The 22,544-nt window shown below is 35.4% G+C and overlaps 1 protein-coding gene across 1 annotated transcript; it reads left to right on the top strand.

The window, feature by feature from the left end:
* The first annotated feature begins 2,736 nt into the window (after positions 1 to 2,736).
* Positions 2,737 to 21,034, top strand: swap70a (switching B cell complex subunit SWAP70a). The gene is made up of 12 exons (XM_067400069.1): positions 2,737 to 2,938; positions 6,192 to 6,332; positions 10,861 to 11,034; positions 11,126 to 11,353; positions 12,321 to 12,467; positions 14,824 to 14,932; positions 15,044 to 15,222; positions 17,956 to 18,063; positions 18,869 to 19,035; positions 19,114 to 19,312; positions 19,927 to 20,023; positions 20,103 to 21,034. The coding sequence occupies exons 1-12, from the start codon at positions 2,843 to 2,845 to the stop codon at positions 20,219 to 20,221; spliced, it is 1,764 nt and encodes a 587-aa protein (XP_067256170.1). The 5' UTR covers positions 2,737 to 2,842; the 3' UTR covers positions 20,222 to 21,034.
* The last annotated feature ends 1,510 nt before the right edge of the window (positions 21,035 to 22,544 follow it).

Raw genomic sequence — 22,544 nt, forward strand, 5'->3', positions numbered from 1 at the left:
TAACTAATGTTTAACTAATGAACCTTATTGTAAAGTGTTACCGAACCATTTATATTGGACTAGAAAAAAAAGCAATTAAATGGTCGGTCAGTAAAAAAAAAAAAAACCTTTCAAGTAAATTTTAACCTAAAATCTTTTAGATTATGCCCAAGCCAAGGCCGTACCCTAGGTTGCACTCTTATTTGGTCCTTAGCTGGTTTTAAAAAGTTTGTCTTAAGCAACTACCTCCAGCTCAGGACCATCTTAAACCAGCTCAAACCAGCTGCCATGCTTCAAAACATACCTAACCAGCATATGCTGTTTTTATCAACAGGGTTAAAACTTCTTTTTTAAAAGAGGTTTATCAGATGTTTGCACACAACAGATGTTTTCCAGATTAAATGCTCTTTAGCAGACATTTTAGACACGTACCTGTGTTATATATGTCATAATGCAGCGAAAAGACGCTCTATAGACCCTTTTCACAGACTGTGATGATGCATTTTAATGGTCATCAATATCGTAAATCCTGCAAAGTTTTTTATATTTAATTTTTTTTTTAAAAACATATGTACATTTGTAACACTATACTTAGTATTATATTACCTTTGCATCAAATTACAAAAAACAAGTTTATGCTGCTGTGAGGGTGTTTCTAATACAGCAGCTATGGAAGTGATGGTAAAAATGACATCTTTCACTCTTCTGACTGCCGTTATCAATCACTCGCTATTTTTTTCCTCTTTTTGAAAGTTGTGAAAACACTATTGTGGAGTTTTTCTTTTGCTATTTGAGCAAACATAAAAAGTATATTTAATGTATTCTCTCATTCACCGCTATAGAGTACCTCAGAGATTATGTGTTTTTGTAGGCCAACCCGGAAGTTAGCGAAATCTCAAAAAATAAGCTCTGTGTTTAACAAAGGGTTATATGACACTTACACAACATTTATACATTTTGAAGCCTAAATAAAGTCGTCCGATATAAAAAGCTAACAGTAGGCTATAAACGGACTACAGCACACCATGGGTGCGAATCAACCTCACCACCACCAAGCTTCCTCAAACTTAAATTACAAAACAACTTTATTTAAAAACATGCTCGCTGATTATGATCTGCGCTGTGTATGAATATTTATCCACTTTTTCATGAGAAACGCTGTCCAAATGTCCTGTTTGTTATGATGACATCTAAAGTCCCCGCCAAAGGAAGTAGTCCCTTTTAGCAACTTGTTAGCAACCGCCATTTTTAAGACGCAATAAAGGTTTAAAAAATCACAAGTGGTTTACAACTGGTGTGTTTTATGTCATGGATCAAAACGTGACAATATTTAGAGGCTTTGTTAACCACAGACTTTATTTTAGGCGATTTAGCAAAAATCCATTCAAGAAACCCACAGACTTTAGGGCGATGGAACCGGAATTCCTAAAATGCTAACTTGTTTCCGGGTTTTGCCTACAAAAACACATCATTCCTGAGGTACTCTATAGAGGGTATGCATGTGACATCCCCGTCGACCATTATGACTCCGGTTGAGTGGCAGCATTGGTTTTCACAAAACATATCCAAAACAGGAAAGAGCTTTGCGACTGACTGTACAAATGGCTTTGACATAAAATCTGAGGTATATTTTTACAGACTGCTGAAAGCTACAGAAAAAAGAAGCAAACAGGTTGCAGCAGAAACAACTGGACTGCAGGCAGAGAAACATGTTTTGCAGTTATCATTTTGTGTCAAAATGTTGGATTTTGGGGTAAAATCATACCCTATATATTGTATTGTTATATATTGTGTTGACAACTCATCAATTAAATATTTGCTATCTTATAGGCAATTCTGCATAATTGGGTGTTTTTAAAAAAACACTGACAAGAACTATACAAGTTTTAGGGCTGGACGATAACATTGATGTGATCACTCCAATTTAGACCTACCTATATTGTATTAAGGGTGAATTCAGGTTGAATGGGACACTTTTGCCACTGAGATGACTGGGAAAAAAGTGTCCCAATCAACCTGAATTCACCCAATATAAAACATTCACAGGCCAATTTGCTTTATATAAGTTATTTCCCCAGCATCAAAATCAGGCACATATAAATGTCAGGAAACATGTTTCCTGGCTGCGTGTCAATATCCATTTATTAGGTTTCTTTGACATGTCATAAGTGACACTTTCGACCCCAACCTTTAATGTAATCGTTTGTTTTACTTGCATTTTCACAGTTTCCCCAATTAAATCCAGTCATGCAGCAGGTTCTTTTGCCACTCAGTCCAGCTGAGGGAGTGCGTTTCAGCAGAAAAGTGATGTCTATGCATACCCTCTATAGAATTTCATGAAGACCTCCGCTTCTGAGAAACCCAGAAATGTGAAAAGGTCTACTGAAGTGTTATGAGGAGGTAACCATAGCAGCGTTTCGCTGCTTGACCGCGTTTCATTACGAAAAACTAATCAATTTGTTATTGATTTGCACATTACAGTATCACACACAAAGGAACTTAAGAGTAAGATAAATTTAACATAAGTTGACGGTCTTGTATGGAATATAGCTACTAGCCAAATTTATTAAAAGGTTCGGCTGAAATCATTGAATAATTCGTAATTGACTGAGTAATGCTGTCGTGAAAAAATAAAAACACGCTGCGTTATTAACTAAATCTTAAAAAACCCTGAAACACGGATATCCTTAAACCTGAAAAAAACATCAGTTTGCTTCTGTTTAAATCACAGTTTTATTTGCAGCCCATGCAAATATGCAAGATATATGCTGTGTTGGTCACATGACTCGTGCTCATGTTGTGCTGACTGACTGAGTGAAGAGGATCAGTTTTACGCGCTCTGACATCTTTCACTGAATTAACCATGATATCCCGGGACGAAATACTCAAACCCATATGGTACGCCTTTACTGCTCTGGATTTAGACCGGAACGGGAAAGTATCCAAATCCCAGTTAAAGGTAAGCAAAACTTTAATAAACTACTCTAGTGTCAACTACAGAGAGCACAGCAGCGCTCGCACCTGTTTGAGTAACTATTAGTTTCCGTGTATTAATGAAACTTAAAAATAGAAGTTTGTCCATCCATACACATGATTTACTCACACGAGTTGTCTCAGCTGTGCCTTCTACATATTTAAACAGACCTTGTAATCAAAATAAAGTTGAAAAGGTCAATAATAGCTAGCAGAGAATTTCTTTCTGTTCTCTTTTTAACCAGTAATTCATTCCCTTTCGAGAGCCTTGTTCCATACTAGTGGCAGTTGCATGAACAGTAGGGCTATTTTTCAAGATATTTGCAGAGTATAATGTTATATACTAAAAGCGAAAGAGAGGCACATACTTCATTTGTTTACTAATTTTTTGAATAACGCTTGATCAGTCTTGCAAGACTTTCACAAGGGTGTATGCAAATATGTGCACTGATGTGGAGAGACCAGACTGAAGTAACGTTAATCAGATTGTCTTTATCATTTGAATGTTTTATCAACTTTAACAAGAAGTTGAACCCATTCATTCCTTTTTTCTTTCATTTTTTATAACAACAATAAAATAAAATCAACATAATATTCTATGCAAAGCAGTCATATTTTGAGTTTTTTTTTTTTTTTTTTAAATCACCATCCTTTGTCTAGATTCCAGCTCTGCACATCTGGTGGACACTTACTGGCTGATTTTCTTCACTATCCACTTAAAACATTTCAGTATTGACTGATTTGTTTCATGAATAAATTTATACATCATACACAATTACGGAATCTACAAATTTGTATATTGTATAAATAAGCATAAATTCAATCAGATTGAATCTTGAAGGGGCTAATCTATATGTAAGAATTTTCATGTAGTATTCGCATTTTTATTGCCAATGTGTGCAAAGCTTGTAACGAAACTTAAAGGGGCCATGAACTGCATTTTTATTTTATTTAAGATTTTGTTCAAGATTTGAAAGTAAACGCCGACTGCAATGATTGGGTTACAGTTTTACATATTAAAATAATTTTCAACAACCCTGCCATTGAAAAATTCCGATAATATCTTGTTACATAGTTGCCAACAATGTGAAACCTATATGCATATTACATATGCTTTATACGTCTTGGTTGTGGCAAATAAAGTTTAAAGGATTAGTTCACTTACAAATGAAAATTAGCCCAAGCTTTACTCACCCTCAAGCCATCCTAGGTGTATATGACTTTCATCTTTCTGATGAACGCAATTGGAGATATATTAATAAATATCCTGACACATCCGAGCTTTATATTGGCAGTGAGTGGGATCAATGAGCTGAAGAAAGTGCTTCCATCCACATCCATCCATCATAAACATACTCCACACGTCTCCAGGAGCTCTTCAGAAGGCCTTCTGAAGTAAAGCGATGCATTTGTGAAAAAAAATATATCCATATTTAACAAGTTATGAAGTAAAATATCAAGCTTCTGCCAGAACGCCTTCCGTATTCAAGTTACGAAGAAAGTGTAGAAGGCCTTTCCGCTTCAGAAGGCCTTTATTAACCCCCTCGGAGCCGTGTGGAGTACGTTTATGATGGATGGATGCACTTTCTTCAGCTCATACTCATGACCCCTGTTCAGTGCCATTATAAACATCGAATGTGTCAGGATATTTATTAAAATTTCTCTGATTGTGTTCCTTAGAAAGAAGAAAGTCATATACACCTAGGATGGCTTGAGGGTGAGTAAATCATGGGGTAATTTTCATTTGAAAGTGAACTAGTCCTATAAGAACTTGGAGTTGCCACAGTTATAATTGACAAAGGATGACTTATGATGTTTTGTGTAAATGGAACTATGAAAGAACATCGTTTATAACACTGTCATTCTTATAGGCTGTTCGTCGTTCCAAAGACTTCCTTAGACTTCATCGTTCCTAATCCTCAGAGGCGTTTGCTGAAGTAATGCTGTGTTTGCATCTTTCTTGTATTTACTAATACATGACATGCGCAAATCAGTAGGTGGAAATGAAGAGGCAATGATGTAGAAGTAGGCGTTGATCATCTTCTGGAGAGGCGGTTCTTTTGTCGCACTACGTCATAATATAACAAAATCCGAAACGTGTCATTTTCTGAGCTTGGTTTCAATAAAAGCTGTTTTTGGACTAATGAGGAAGTTTTGAGTTCTGAAACTATTATTATAGTATTTTTATAGTACAATGACCTCTGATATGTCGAAAGATAATGGAAAATTAGATTTCTCAATTCATGACCCCTTTAAAAAAATGAGATCTACACTCTAAAAAATGCTGGGTTAAAAACAACCCAAGTTGGGTTGAAAATGGACAAACCCAGCGATTGGGTTGTTTTAACCCAGCGGTTGGGTTAAATGTTTGCCCAACCTGCTGGGTAGTTTAACTTAAACCAATTATTGTTTAAAAATTGCTATATGGCTAGCTTAAAATGAACCCAAAATAGTTGGGAAATTAAAAACCAGATGCAATTAGAGGCAACAATAATAAACAAAAGGTGAATGTTTATTAATAAGCTTTAATATTTTATTAATATAAATTTAATAGTTTATTAATATACATTTATTAATAAGCAATTTAATAAATGTTTATTGTTTAATAATTATTCATTGAACATTAATAAATGTTCATTTCCAACATACTTTGGGTTAATTTTAATTAAGCAAAACAGTAATTTTTAAACAATAGTTGAGTTAAATAAAACTACCCAGCAGGTTGGGCAAACATTTAACCCTACCGCTGGGTTAAAACAACCCAATTGCTGGGTTTGTCCATTTTCACCCCAACTTGGGTTGTTTTTAACCCAGCATTTTTTAGAGTGTAGGTTGTCTATGAAAGCCTGTAGACTTGTTTTTATGTGAAGGGCTAGTGACGTTTTTGCAGAGAAAAATTTACACACACTCCCGAGAGCCCCTTTTCCGTAATAACACTTGAAATGAATGCTTATACAATGTTCAGGATAATGCCGAAAGAGCGATTCTGCCCTGCAATATCAATGTGTCATGCAAAGAAAATGAATTAATTCAAACTAGGCGAAGAATGAAAAAGAAGTTAGCTGTATATCGGGGCCTTCAGTGCGCACACTGACGTATAATATCTTCAATAAGTTGCTGGCTGCAGTTCACTTAATGCCCACCGGTGTCACTAATAACAAGGGATTTTGAATTCTACATATAGCCATTTTAATCCTTTTTTTTGCATACTGAACTCATTGCGGTCTGTCTCTCTGAAGGTGCTGTCTCACAACCTGTGCACCATACTGAAGATCCCTCATAACATTTCAGCCCTGGAGGAGCACTTTAAAGATGATGATGAAGGACCAGTGTCAACACAAGGGTACATGCCCTACCTGAACATGTTCATACTTAATAAGGTAACAAATACCCGGTCTCTAATCAAAGCACAGCTGCAGTGCTGTATTTCACTCCAGTTCTGTTCAGATGACAATAATAGCATGATTGCATTGTATGGAGTCAAATTAATGCCTTAAAGTTTTGTACAAAAATAAAGTTTTGCAAAACACAAAATAGAATTGAGCAATAAAAAAATGTTTTGCAAACAAAAATAAAGAATTGCAAAGGAAAAATAAAGTATTGAGCAGAAAAAAATAAGTTTTGCAAACAAAAATAATAAATTGCAAAATAAAATAAAGTAGTGCAAAAATAAAAATATAATCAATTGCAAAAATCAATGACAGCTGTAATCCTATTTTATCTTTGCCACATATTTTTCATGCTCAAACCTACTAAATCATTTGCAACGCTCATTTTATTCTGCGTTTCAGTCAAGCGTGCGCTCACGATACCGGTTTTCTTTTGCGCTGCACTGTTCTGTGCGGATCTCTTTATGGCACTGGTTTGACGTGGGGGTGGAGTCAAGAAACGGGGGCACGCCCCCGCGAAATGCATTGGAGGGGAACGTAATCGGCGACAGGTGAAAATAATTCTTTGACATGGGTAAAAATAATGAATGGTTTGTTTTTGTTGGTTTGTTTAGCATATGTTGTCACCGATTACGACCCCCTCCAATGCATTTCTTATAGTAATATGACCCGTTGCGCTCTGTCTCACTGCCTGTATCCACTTTTGTGTCCTTAAATATTCGTTTTTTGGGGTCGACAGCTTATAAAAACTTATTTCTGGGTTTTTTAGTTTGTTAGCTGTACACCTTGTCACACAGCAGCTTTTAGGCATTGTTCTGTTTTTTGTAATGAGTCAGAAAAGACAAGAAGGCAGCCTCACGTCAATGGAGACGGTTGGATTGTTTCCTCCCTCGGTGGGCGTGATTTTCAGATTATAATAAATGCGCTCTGTCTCTATCTGCGTCTCCTGCCGATGACGTGTTTCGCAGGGGCGTGCCCCCGTTTCTTGACTCCACCCCCACGTCAAACCAGTGCCATAAAGAGCGCAAAAGAAAACCAGTATCGTGAGCGCACGCTTGACTGAAACGCAGAATAAAATGAGCGTTGCAAATGATTTAGTAGGTTTGAGCATGAAAAATATGTGGCAAAGATAAAATAGGATTACAGCTGTCATTGATTTTTGCAATTGATTATATTTTTATTTTTGCACTACTTTATTTTATTTTGCAATTTATTATTTTTGTTTGCAAAACTTATTTTTTTCCGCTTAATACTTTATTTTTCCTTTGCAATTCTTTATTTTTGTTTGCAAAACATTTTTTTTATTGCTCAATTCTTTTTTGTGTTTTGCAAAACTTTATTTTTGTGCAAAACTTTAAGGCATTAATTTGACTCCATAGCATTGTCCCATCAGATGATAAAGCCTCATCAGATATGTCACGAAATGAATAACAATAGACATCATTCAATTTAGGCCTACCTGTCGCCAGAATCAACACAAGTCTGAGTCTGTTTTAAGAACAGACGTTTATTATTTCCTCTGGAATGAGGCTACACATTATTTCCTATGACTCACAGAGATCTTTTTTTTTTTTTTTTATCTGTCTGCTTTTCTATACAAAAGGTCAAAAATCTGGGATACAAAATGTAATTTTAACCTAAAAAATTAAAAAGATGAAAAATGTATGATCGTGTACTATTTAGGTCAATTTGTGTCATTGATCATGTGACTCTTTGTACAGACTGTTCCATTGAAGCACAAGATGCTCTGTCATCAAGGCAAACATACAAAATAACAAGGCTCGGAAATTCATGTGCATTTTTCAGTTTAACTGAAATTTTTATTCCGATAATATCATTTATAGGTAACTCTTTAAGGTGATGTAGTTACACATAGTAATAACAGTAGATTATGCATAATTGCAAGCAGCTAACCCAAAACCTAACCCTAAGCAACCCTATAGTAAGTACATGTAGTTAATTAATATTACTCCGTTATTATTTTTGTAATTACACTGTAACAACATCACTAAAATAAAGCGTAACTTTAATATAAAATAAATTAATTTAGGAAAAAACATATGCAGAAGCATCTTCACTAGTGGTCTTAAACTTTTGTGCCCCAAGTATTTTAACTGATGAAGTTATTCATTATTCAAATTGGAAAAATGGAATGGGAAAAATAGTTGATAAATACTAAAGATGATACAACCTAACATGGCAAAACGGCTGTAGGGAAGTCGATGTCCATGAGCCGTCACTTATGACTCACAAGTGCATGAGACTTGTTACTCACATATTGATGTTTTTTATCTGTCTCCTGAAAATGGGAATTAATTTACATAGTCTTAAGTGAGTGTTTAAAATTGTACTTCATTGTGAGATTTCATGCTGATTTAAACTGAAGGTTTTGCCATTAGAAGGTTTGCCAGTTATCATGTATTGTCCTCTAGTGTTATCTATTAACAATCATGATGTTTTAGCTGTGGGTTCAGTTTGTGACTGATGGGTACAGGATACACACTTTGTGTGTGTGTGTGTGTGTGTGTGTGTGTGTGTGTGTGTGTGTGTGTGTGTGTGTGTGTGTGTGTGTGTGTGTGTGTGTGTGTGTGTGTGTGTGTGTGTGTGTGTGTGTGTGTGTGTGTGTGTGTGTGTTTACATATATATCTCATTGGCTAAAATATGCTGTAAACATACACATTTAGATTTGTGATTCTACAGGCATCTCTTATCATCTTGTTGGTGAATTGCATTTATTCACTGCCTTACAAATAAACATTCTTTATTGGCATTGATGGTTCCATGAAGAACTTTTAACTTCCATGGAACCTTTCCATTCCACAACAGGTTCTTTATAGTGAAAGGAAGTTCTTTAGATTATTAAAATGTTCTTCACACTAAGAAAGAAAACTCTTATAAAGGGATACTTTACACAAAAATGAAAATTCTGTTATCATGAATTTCTTTCTTCTGCTGAACGCAAATATATTTTGAGGACTTTTGGTAACCAAACAGTTGATGTGCCCCAATTTTTTTTCCTTACTATGGAAGTCAATGGGGTTCATCAACTGTTTGGTTACCCATACTCTTCAAAATATCTTCTTTTGTGTTCAGCTGAAGAAATAAATTCATACAGGTTTGGAACAGGATTTTAAATTTTGGGTCGCTTTAAGAACTGCTGACTGAATAGTTCTTTGCAGAACTCAAAATTAATATGGCATTGTTGCCAAAAAGAAAAAAAGAAAAGAAAAAAAAATTGAAACATTTTTTAAGACTTTAAGACACAGTATGATTTGTTTTTCCCCCACACTAAACCATTCCACCACACAATGACGTGTTGCACTATCTTAAAAATCATTAAATTCAATCCAACATCATGTTCTTAACTGACACGAGTGGAACCTGTTGTGCTCTTCTGTTAATTTTCGACTTTACAGTTTGATGTGTTGTGCATTCAGAAGTGACTTTTCCATCCTGTCAGCTCAAACCTGTTTGACCACTCTTCTCTTTCTTCTCACCAAGGCATTTTTATCACCAGAACTGACACTTACTCAATGTTTTTGGTTGTTTACACCATTTTCTGTAAATTCTAGAGACTGTGTGAAAATCCCATGAGATCAGCAGTTTTTAAAATACTCATAACTAACACGTACAGTATTTTCTCACCCATTCTGATGTTTGGTTTGAACAACACCCTAAGAAAAGTCGTTAAATGTATGGCCCAATGTACAGTGTTAATATTTTCTGCATTGATTATTATTATTACAGGTGTTTTTTTCCCCAAATTTTGAAATACAAACTGCAAAAGATTGAAAAAATTGTCTGTAAACTTGTCTGTAAAAACATAGCCTACTGGTAATTTTATGCCCAGACATACCTTTTTCTACAGGATTATTGCTTATAATGAAAAACCGAACCTTTTGTCCATCTCTGCATGTTTTTATACATTGACCACTGAGTGTATATTTAGATCTTTTAAGTTTTCATAATGCCATTAAGACTATCTACTTCATTATATTATATTGATCTCCTTTTCTTTGTAACATGTCCTACACCACACATACACCATTATATCATATACATAGGCAGAGGGTGAACCAACTCCAGGGTAAGGCTAAAGAGATGCACTTCCCCTTTAAAACTAAAAAGTTGTCACTCATTGCAATCTTACAAAGTCCGTTATAATCAATGAAGTTGACTGCACAGTGAATCTCTTAGTTACATAATTGTTTGTTATAATGAGAGGATTTATGAGCATGCAGAACTAACTTCAATACTTGATTTTGATTGGTCTGTTGTGGCATTCTTTGGTCAAAACCCTTTATATAATGACTACTACATAATATGAATATATATGATATAGTTGGCCATGTTCACACTGAAGTTCACAAGCAACAGAATTCTTTACATGCCAGCTGGTATTATCTTTATAGAAAAAGCAGTTAGACAAACTTCATGCCTCTACATATAAATTCTGCAGAAAAGATTTGACATTGTAGCCCTAAATTAGATTTGAGTCCATTTAATATTTGAATTGCAGATCCAGTCCAACTTTGACTTCGCAGAGCTGAATAATATGTGCTGGACTCTGTCTGCACCAAAGCATATCAGCAGCAAGAATCTGCTCATCTCAGACAAAGATACCTTCAAGTTGTGGTGTATCTTCAACTTCCTGTCTGAAGATAAATATCCACTGCACATTGTCACCGAGGAGGTTGGTTCTAGTACTTTAATCTTAGTTTTTTATATATATCTTTGAAATTATGGAAATATGGAAATAATGAGGTATTTCTGTATTGTAACAGCTTGAGTACTTCCTGCGCATGCTGTTAGCAGCAGTGGGTTACAGTTGGAACGAGGGCAGATTTGAAGACTACAAAATGCGGCTCAGTGCAAAGAAACATCATATGAATGCATGGGAGCTGATTGAGCTTATTGGCTTGGGCCATTTCACTAAGGGCATAAACCCTCAGACCGTCTCCATGGGCATCAATGAGGTCTATCAGGAACTTGTACTGGATGTTATTAAGCAGGTAGGAGTCTGTGTTAAAGGATTATTTACTTCAGAATAAAAATTTCCTGATCATTTTCTCACCCCCGTGTCATCCAAGTTGTTCAAAAAGAAATTACGGTTTATGAGGAAAACATTCCAGGATTTTTCTCCATATAGTGGACTTCAACAGTTACCAATGGGTTGAAGATCCAAATCAATGCAGCTTCAAAGGACTCTACAAAGACGTGGATGCTTCTTACAAGTCCAGACGAGGAATAATGGTCTTATCTAGTGAAATGATCTGTAATTTTCTACCACAAATGCTCGTCTTGCACGACTTTGTGCATTACGTAGTCACATTGGAAAGGTCCCGCGCGACGTAGGCAGAAGTACTGAAAGACTCCAAATTCAAATCGTCCTACATTGTTGTTTTACCTTTTTTGTAAAGGCCGTTTGACTTAGTCTTTGCACGTTCGCTTTGTAAACACTGGATCATTACTTCCGCCTATGAAACACATGACCTTTCCAACGTCATTACGTAACGCGTGGCGCACCGCAGAGCAGTGAAAGATGAGCATTTGTGGTTAAAAGGAATATAAATTAACGATAAATAACCGATCGTTTGGCTGGGATCGTGTAGAGACCTTTGATACAATTTGGACCTTCGACCCATTGGTCCTTGTTGAAGTCCACTATATGGAGCAAAATCCTGCAATGCTTTCTTCAAAAACCTTAATTTCTTTTCGACTGAAGAAAGAAAGACATGAGCATCTTGAATGACATGGGGGTGAGTAAATTATCAGGAGATTTTAATTCTGAAGTGAACTAATCCTTAAATGTATTTTAATATGGGCATTCCAGGTCTGCTGTTGTCTGTACATGATAATCAGGTGTTTAAAATTGTCATTTAAATTAGTTGTGCAAAGACCACTGACCAGAAATGACACTGGAGAAATAAACAGATATCTATGACTAATCATTAACTTGCTATTTTTTTATTCAAAAAGGGCTATATGATGAAAAAAGGCCATAAAAGGAAGAACTGGACAGAACGATGGTTTAAGCTCCATCTCAACTACATATCCTATTATGTGAGTGAAGACCTAATAGAGCAGAAGGGATGTATTACGCTTGATCGCAACTGCTGTGTTGAGGTAAAAGCTAGAATTTTTTTTTTTTTTGTAGTATTTGTTGTTCAAAGTTTAATTTTTAAGGTATATCCCAATGCATCCCAATTCGCCTACTTATAATGTCCTAAAAGTACTATTTTTTTGTAAAGAAAAAGTACATACATTTGAGAATGTAGCAGAAGAGTAGGTACATTTTGGGACATACTACTACGTGAGAACTGTGTCCTAAACGGACCACACATCCTGTCAATCATCTTGTCACAGTTAACCGCCTCATATACGCATTCAACGTTTCAGTTTATTTAATTTATGCTACTCAACAATTCTTCCCACCATATTGGAGAGAAAAGAACTGGCATGTTTATCTGTCAGTTGTGGGTCTTTATTGAGGAGAACTCTCTTTGTGTTTTTGCATAATGATGCATTTAAGAGTTAATGGCCAAACGCATCTTTAAAAAAGATCACAATGTTGCAGATTTTTTTTTATCAGGTTGGATATTAATTATTATTCACTCAAACTCCTTTATCTAAAACTCTCTACTTAATAATCAGTCTTGCACATCCATTTTTACACGTTTGAAGTTCTGAACTGAATCCTCCTCAAAAGCGCAATGGGTTTTGGGCAATATTAGGTCTGCACTTTGAATTTTATTCGGAAATAGTAGAGCATCCATGTACTTTTAGTTTCAGCATACTATGAATTGGGACACACTCATTCCCATTTCAATTACTATTTTGGATGAATAGTTTGCGAATTGGGATGCAGCAATAGTTCACACAAAGAAGAATATTTTGTTATCATTCACAGTGGCATGAAAAAGTATGTGAACCACTTGCAGAATCTGTGAAAATGAGAATTATTTTAATAAAATAAGAGGGATAATAAAAAATGCATGTTATTTTTTGTTTAGTACTGTCCTGAGTAAGATATTTTACATAAAAGATGTTTGCATTTAGTTCACAAGACAAAATAATAGCTGAATTTATTAAAATAACCCTATTCATAAGAATGTGAACCATTGATTCTCAATACTGTGTGTGGTTACCTGATGATCTACGACTGTTTTTATGTTTTGTGATGGTTGTTCATGAGTCTCTTGTTTGTCCTGAGCAGTTAAACTGAACTCTGTTCTTCAGAAAAATCCTCCAGATCCTGCAGATTCATCAGTTTTCCAGCATGATTTGTATATTTGACCCTTTCCAGCAGTGACTGTATGATTTTGAGATTCATCTTTTCACACTGAGGACAACTGAGGGACTCAATTCACTCAAGGTTCATTCACTGATGCTCCAGAAGGAAACACGATGCATTAAGAGCTGGGGTGTGAAAACTTTTGAACAGGATGAAGAAGTCACAATTTTTCTTATTTTGTTTAAATATCATTGTTTTTCATTTAGTACAATTTACCTTGATATTTGAATTCAAAAGTTTTCACCCCTCGGCTCTTAATGCATCGTGTTTCCTTCTGGAGCATCAGTGAATGTTTGAACCTTTTGTAATAGTTGTGTTCGAGTCATTCAGTCACTGCTGGAAAGGGTTCAAATATGCAAAAATGCTTGAAAACTGATGAATCTGCAGGAGCTGGAGGATTTTTCTGAAGAACAGAGCTCAGTTTAACTGCTCAGGACAAACAAGAGACTCATGAACAACCATCACAAAACAAAACATAAAAAACAGTCGTGGATCATCAGGTAACCACACACAGTATTGAGAATCAACGGTTCACATTCTTATGAATAGGGTTATTTAATAAATTCAGCTATTGTTTTGTCTTGTGAACTAAATGCAAACATCTTTTATGTAAAATATCTTACTCAGGACAGTACTAAACAAAAAATAACATGCATTTTTTATTATCCCTCTTATTTTATTAAAATAATTCTTTTCACAGATTCTGCAAGGGGTTCACATACTTTTTCATGCCACTGTACACACTCTCTAATGTTGATCCAACCCTGTATGATTGGCTTATGAAAGCAAAATTTTAGTAGAATGTCCAAGCTGCCCTTTTCCAGATAATAACAGTCAATGAGTAGTCAAAAAAGCCCCTAGAGTTATATTGCGAGTCTGCTTGAAGTCATACAGACAGAATTTAAGTTGTTAGACACCAAAAATCTCTTTTGCACTTCCATATATTCAAGCTTGACACCTCAAGATCCAAGATGCATGTTTTATAACAGAGATTATTTCATGCTGTGTGACTGATCATGGTGTGTTACATTTAAATATTCTGAATTGAATTTAAGCCTGACTGGAAATGAGAGCTATGGCAGGACAACATACAGGTTGGGAACAACATAATGGTGAATAAATGATGAGGGAATTTTGATTTCTGGATAAACTATCTCTTTAAATATCTAAAATGCTCTGTCTTTGCAGTCCTTACCAGACAAGGATGGAAGGAAAAACCTCTTCATTATTAAATGTGTTGAGAAAAGTTTTGAGATCAGCGCATCGGATAAAAAGACAAAACAGGAGTGGATTCAAGGTATCACATATCTTTGGTTCACTGATGACATTGAAAGTTTTGTACTGTATATCCACAACTCTGCCCTCCCATTCTCCTGCTTAAACATGTTTTTGTTCATGTGTATGTTAGCCATCCAGGACTGCATTGTCCGCATAAGGCAGGGCCTTTCCTCCTCACACCGAGAATCCAGACAGAAACGCAGAGAGCTGAGAAACAGGATGAAAGCTGAACAGGAGATGATGGAGAACAGAATGAGACAGCTGCAGTTGGCCAACGAGAGCAAACAGGCCCAGCTGGAGGCCATGAAGGTACTGTGGCCTTCCTTGAATTGTTGAAAGATACAAACATAAGTCACCTGCTAAAATGTCTTAGATTTCAAGCCATTTAGTAGTATCTCTGTTGGGGATGTTGGATTAAACGTGTATTCAGTAGTTCTTTAGCATAACATTGGCTTTCTTTGTGTACTTTAAAGGGTTAGTTCACCCAAAAATGAAAATTATTCCATGATTTACTCACCCTCAAGCCATCCTAGGTTTATATGACTTTTTTCTTTCAGATGAAAACAATCTGAGATATATTTAAAAATATCCTGGCTCTTCCAAGCTATATAATAACAGTGAATGGGGGTCAAGATTTTGAAGCAAAAAAACTGCATCCGTCCATCGTAAAAGTACTCCACACGGCTCTGGGGGGTTAATAAAGGCATTTTGAAGTGAAGCGATGGGTTTTTGTGAGAAAAATATATAATAACTGTAATAACTAGCTTCCAGCAGACGACTGTACACATCGATTTGAGGTGAACGAGTGACCCCTGACCCGAAGCATGACGTCATGACGAACACGGAAGCGAAGAGGATAGAGCAAAACGAAACACCGGTCATGAATTAGAAGTCTAAAATGACAAAAATGTAAAGAGAAATGTCGGAGGATTTCGATATAAGAGAAGAGGAGCTTGAGTTTGTTGCACAGCCCTGTTTGTTTAAATCGCAAGAGGCGTCTAAGCTTACGATACTCATGCGCCATACATCGCGTCAGGACGTTACTCTTGTGGTGCAAGTCGACTTGCTCAGTATGCGTACGGTCGTCTGCCGGAAGCTAGTTATTTTAGATGGTTAAGTTTTAAATATGGATATTTTTCTTGCACAAACCCTTCACTTTGCTTCAGAAGGTCTTTATTAACACCCCAGAGCCGTGTGGAGTACTTTTATGATGGATGGATGGATGGATGGATGCACTTTTTTTTGCTTCAAAATCGGGCCCCCTATTTATTCACTGCCATTATAAAGCTTGGAAGAGTCAGAGCGGTTTGCACAATAATACATTCTCCTAGCTGTTAAACAAAACAGAAACAACTTGTGCATCTACTCATCATCTAATCTTTCCACATTGTGTATACTGTACCGATGTTTACTCTTATTGTTTTTCTTGCACTCATTTTTGTCTCCATTAGTAAAGCACGATAATAAGTGTTTTCCATTGTCTAATTTATGCTCTTCTGATCACCAAACTACACTAATCTACACTACTTTTCTCTCTATTGAAATACCATTTTCTTTTTGTTCTCTTTTTAACTTCCCCTTTGACACATTTTTATTCACCTACATTATTTCTGTTTATAGCGGACTATTAGTAATGGTCACACTGTTAGTAATGTGAGAAGAATGTTTCACATCCTTGTCTATTTGTTGTTCTTTTCTATGTTAAACTAATTAGGTTTCATGTTAATAGACTCTTGCAAACCTGTTCGACCATGAAAAGAAAGCTAATGAACCTCTTACTAAACCTATTCTCATCTCTAAACTGAGGCTGATAAATGTGAAGATTTTTTTATGCTAAAACAGCTCTGCTGTCGGAGCCATAGTCTCGTGAATCGTGATCTGACATATATTGCAACAGCACTGCAGGCAACAATCCCAACTGCCCTATCAAATATTAGCAAAAAAAAAAAAAAAAAAAAACCCAAAATATATCTTAAAAATGCTCTGCTTTTTGCAGATATTTTAGGACACCTGCAAAAGAGAACTCCTGAACCATATTTCCTGTCTATGGGTGGTTTTGACAGTTACTAGTTCCTCTTTTATATTTCAATCTCAAGGGATTTGTGCATACAGTACCTTAACGCCTGTGAAAGGAAATATGATTATTCCTAGACTAGTTTGATTTTTAACTCCTGTCAACCATGCAAGGCCAGTAAACTTAGAAACTTTTGCACAATATGAAAATGCAAAAATGCATATCTGGAGTCCCACACAACTTTGCAACTCAAACAACACATTTTTATTCAAATAACACACATCTTAACCACTTTAAATAGAAGTTTGTTTCCACCATGAAATAAAAAATGACTTTTTATCTCACAATTCTGACTTTTTTCTCAGAATTGCAAGATAAACTCACAATTTCGAACTATAAAGTCAGAATTGCGTGATATAAACTTGCAATTGCATTTTTTTTAAATAAGATTTATATAAGTGATATTAGTTTAAGATATGTTTATATCATGCAATTCTGACATTATAACTCGCAATTGTGAGTTTATATCACGCAATTCGGAGAAAAAAGTAATAATTGAGAGTTATAAAGTCAGAATTGTGTGATTAAAAACTCACAATTGCGAGAAAAAAACGACTTTATAACTAGCAATTGTGAGAAAAAAAAGTCAGAATTGTGAGATGCAAACTGACGATTGCAAAAAAAAAAAAAAAAAAAAGTTACTTTTTTAATTTTTTTATTTAGTGGCAGTAACAAGCTTCCATAACTTTAAAAAGCTGCACAAAATGGTTCTGAATGCCTTGCGTCGTAGACTAGTACTGTAAGTGCATTGTTGTAAACATGTATTTGTGTGTGTATAAATTGTGGGATGAACTGAAGTGATTTTGTTGAAATCAATAGCTTGGCACAGTTGCTGATTGAAACTGGAACTTTCTTTTAATATTAATCAGTGACTGAAGGTTAGTTTTAATTTGTTGTTTTTCTCCCTGTACTGTCTGGCTCACAGAAGCCTTGTGAGTTACTGCTTTCATTTTGTCTGGATGTTGCAGAACCTACATGAAGCGTCACTCAGGGGTGATTTGGAGGAACAGAGAAGACTTCAGACCCAAGCAGAATTACTGGAACGATACAGACAAGATCTGGAGCAGGAGAAAATGGTAACTACAACAACCTTATGTCTTGTTCACAATGACAGTGATTTTATTGCTGGAGGTCAACAGGATGCTTGTAGGTGTTCATTTGGCTGGATATCCTAACATAATTTTAAGAGGCCAAAACTTTTGAAAATCTGTTCACAAATTGAATTTATTATTGGTTTTAAAGGGTTAGTTCACCCAAAAATGAAAATTCTGTCATTAATTACTCACCCTCATGTCGTTCCACACCCGAAAGACCTTTGTTCATCTTCGGAACACAAATTTCGATATTTTTGATAAAATCCGTTGGCTCAGTGAGGTCTGCATCACCAGCAATGACACTCCCTTTTTCAATGCCCATAAAGCTAAAAACAGCTTTAAAACAGTTCATGTGACTACAGTGGTTCAACTTTAATATTATAAAGCGACGAGAATACTTTTTGTGTGCCAAAAATAACAAAATAGCGACTTTATTCCACAATATCAAGTGATGGGCAATTTCAAAACACTGCTTCATAAAGCTTCGAAGATTTACGAATCATTTGTTTTGATTTCATGGTGACTTTGCTGAAATTAAGGGTGTCAGCTGATTAAAATTTATATATATAAATAGTTGCAATTTGTTGTGAACATGTTAATGCATTTAGCTCCTTTTTAAGAAAAGAAAGAGAAAATAGTGCATAATTATTGTATAGAAATGCAGCTCTTGCCAGTTTGCAAAAAAGCACAATAAAAAATCTATTGTTGCAGCTGCACTTCTGCGCCACATGTGCAAGATATGCGAAACAGGTCTGATGTATTAAAGAAATTTAAAATGGCCTCCTAGGCTCGAATGCAGATGGAAGAGCAGGTCATTGAAAAGTCCAGCGAAGTGGAGCAGTACTTTCAGCGTATGCAGGAACTGGAAGACATGTACCGTCAACTGAAACAGGCACTAGAGGATGAGAGGCAGGCCAAAGAGGATGAAGAAGTCTTACGCAAACTGCAGTCCAGGTAACAGTGTGCAAACACGCAACGTCCAGAATAAGTATTCACAGAATTATGGAGAACATTTGTGCATTTTATTTGCAGGCTGCTACAAGAGGAGGCAAGCAAGAGGCTTGAATTAGAGCAGATTCACCTGCAGCAGCAAGAGGTCTTATCCCAGTCCCAGAAAGAGAAAGTAGAGCTGGAAAAGGAGAAGGCAGAGAAGGAACGTGCCCTGCAGGCTGCACAGGAGCAGCTGGAGAACCTTGAAAAACAGAGACAGGGGGCACAAGAGGAATATATGGTAGCGGATTCACAATTTTTTTCAAAAATGTATTGTTCACTATCAAATGAACATTGTCCTTTTCTAGTATATTTTGCTTTTCCAACATATTAGATTTTAGCTCTGTGGTTCTTAACCAGTAGGCCCACTACGGGGCGTCAGCAAACTTCCAATGGGCCCTCAAGTTGACTTAAAGGGGTCATATGATGCTTTTTAATGTTTTCCTTCTTCTTTAGCATGTAATGTCACAATATGAATTATTAGCATAATTCTTGTACAAACCCATATGCAAAGAAAGAAGGCGAGGCTTCAGTGAACTGAAGTGTTGTCGTCATTTTTAAAAAAATATTCCACATCCTTATCTGATAATCATGAATGACTGGAAAAGTCAGATTCATTAGCTAAAAATAGTGGGAACCCAGAAGAACATTCAGCAATTCATCAATGATAATTATGTTGGTGAGAAGAATGACAAAGGTTGAGGAGAATGAAAACCAATACCCTAGCACTAAAGTCCCTCTCATCAGACAGAACAGACATTTCAATTTTTATTGACATTTTTATACTCAAAATAAGATTCATTATTAAACATAAGGCAAATGATCAGGATTTCAGTGATCTTTATTGTTTTTCAGGCCATTACAAAGAAACTGGAACGGGCAAGTAACAAGACAAAAACTTGGAAACACAAAGTCTCTAAACATGAGGGCCTACTTCGAATCGTTCAACCAGGTGACTGAGTGTAAGGTTTCTCAAATACCAGATACCGTTACCAAAAGCACCAGATATATGTTTTTTATGTATTTCTCAGGCAACAAGAAACCCTGTAAAATGACCAACTGGGGAGAGGCAGCGTTCACCGAAACAGAGCTGAATCAGATGGAGAAGATTTGGCAGGAGAACAAGAATAGATCGCTTGATGGACAGTAACACCTAATGCATCTATTTGTTTTTATTTGTGTATATTTGTTTTTTCCAGGCAGTCCTCATCTTGATCTTATGTTACTGATTAAATCTGTTGTCACTGAAATCTTTTTTTATTCAAGCATTTATTAATCATGTGCTTGTATAATGGAACATTAGCAGATAAATGATGTGCAAGTTGATTGTGTTGATTTTGTTAAGTTAATGTAAAAAAGTGGCATCCACGCTTTTTATACTTATATATGTTGTTTTTACAAATAAGTTTAGAAAATGTAACATTATTATCATTCAACTTTAGTCATTCCAAGTGTATTCCCATTTTTGATGGGAAAATAAAATTTGCTCAGAGGTACCTGATACTGTGTCCTCTAGATGTCCCTGTTGATACACAGATACATTCAGAAGACCCATTTATACCCAGATTTTCCCAAAAGATACATAACTGTGATACTGAAGAGTGCATTTAGCCTTATTCTTTGCTTTTTAACCTTTAGCTTCAGCTTGTTTGAAAATATATAATACATTTTGTATACATAGATTACATTTTGTAGTTCATGATGGGTTGATTTGGTTCAGTTTGTGTTTAATAAATATCTGTCAACCTGACTCAACCGAGGTGAATTTATTTAATATTGATAGCTTTTTATGTGTGTATGCATTGCATTGTAGGTATACATTTTATCAGTTCATGCTTTTTCTGGGAATCAAACCCATGACCTGGGTGTCCTTCAACAGAAGGCATGCCGTCTGTAAAATAGCCTTCATGAAGCACAGTAGTTTTGCTGTACCCTACTATAATAAAAATCTGTTTTTGAACAAATAAAGCAGTAATTGATTTCCTAAATATACAAGCCTGATTTTTAATTTAACTGTCAGAATCTATCGTACCTGACAAATAAAAAATGATCCTTAATTTAATGAGTAAATAATTCAATAATAAAATAATTGTATATAGGCGACACAGTTTATTAATATGTTATGTAATATTATTTCAAATGAATGAGGAAAATAAAGTGGGTGAAATCCAATTGGGAGCTCTAAAAGAAATTTAGAATCGTTATCTGAATCTAAAGGCTGCATCTGAAGACATGTGTCCGCACTCCTGTTGATGGGTTGCTGTAGACCATTTAAAAATATCTAAACAAATAACATGTTTAGCTTACAACTGCATCTTTCTCTGACATTCTGCAATTTTTATTGTTATTTTTTAAAGATTATGCTCTATGAGAACTAGGGCTGGGTATTGACACAGTTTTCACGATTCGATTCGATTAGCTACTATTCACATGCTTTCGATTCGATATCGATTATTTTGGATGTAGTATTTCAGTTACAGTAGCTTACATGGCAAATTTTCTAGAGGAAAAAAAATCAACTAATGCTGTAAACTACAAATGTTAAGTCAGTTGGTACTACTATAATAATATTGAAGGTTAAATTAACTTATTTATATAAAACAAACACTTAAATTACACTCACTGATGTTTTTATTATAAATAAAGTTTAGAATTACATAACCATATTTCTACTTCAATTCGTTTTTTTTTAAATCGCTGCTGTCATAAATGATTTATTCAAACATGCATTAAATATTTAAGAAAATTAAAAATTATAATGAATATGTAACGGTGCATAGCTATATTTATCAGAATATTACGTGATATTGTTTACAAGCTGTTTTATTGACGTCTTTCTGAGGTTGAAACACTGATTGAGACCTAACACAGAATTCAATTAGTTGTACTGTATATTTTAACATACCTTTAGATGTTTAGTCGTGTTTATTTCACGCTGTAACTGGTATTAAAGCCGAGGAGAGGATGTTCACATGCGCTCCTGCTGCCGCTTTTCTTTGACTGCGCGATCTGTCACGCCACATTAAACAGCGCCAAAACGGTATTTATTTTTTGAATATCAATAAGATGGACTTCATTTGAAATCTGAGACTTTGCTTCATATCAGAAGTAACAAATCACAAAGATTATTGCGATTTATCGGATGGGAGGTGCTACATATTCTGCTTATCCATCAACTGAAAACAGACTAGACTAATCGATTTTTTTAATTTAAGATTTAAGGATTTTTTAAAAAATTAGGATTTAAGAATCGATATTGGTTCGTAAAAATGAGAATCGATTAAAACAGAGAAATCGGTATTTTTTACCCAGCCCTAATGAGAACAAACTCTCATTATAAAGTGATTAACGCTATTCCGACTTTTATTTTGCTCTTGAACCTGGCTCTGGCTGAACGAAAAAATATTTTTGCTAAGAACAAACTGAAATGAAAATAATTCGTTTTTAATCTATGTATTTCACAGCCTACACCC

The sequence above is a fragment of the Chanodichthys erythropterus genome, chromosome 11, assembly GCF_024489055.1.
Source record: "Chanodichthys erythropterus isolate Z2021 chromosome 11, ASM2448905v1, whole genome shotgun sequence".
Classification (NCBI taxonomy): Eukaryota; Metazoa; Chordata; class Actinopteri; order Cypriniformes; family Xenocyprididae; genus Chanodichthys; species Chanodichthys erythropterus.

Bases quoted from the DNA above. Each gene is read 5' to 3' on its own strand.
- swap70a (XM_067400069.1), top strand. From the start codon at position 2,843: ATGATATCCCGGGACGAAATACTCAAACCCATATGGTACGCCTTTACT. The intron at 19,036-19,113 runs GTAACAGTGTGC...TTTTATTTGCAG, and splicing joins TTACGCAAACTGCAGTCCAG to GCTGCTACAAGAGGAGGCAA. The intron at 19,313-19,926 runs GTAGCGGATTCA...ATTGTTTTTCAG, and splicing joins GGGCACAAGAGGAATATATG to GCCATTACAAAGAAACTGGA.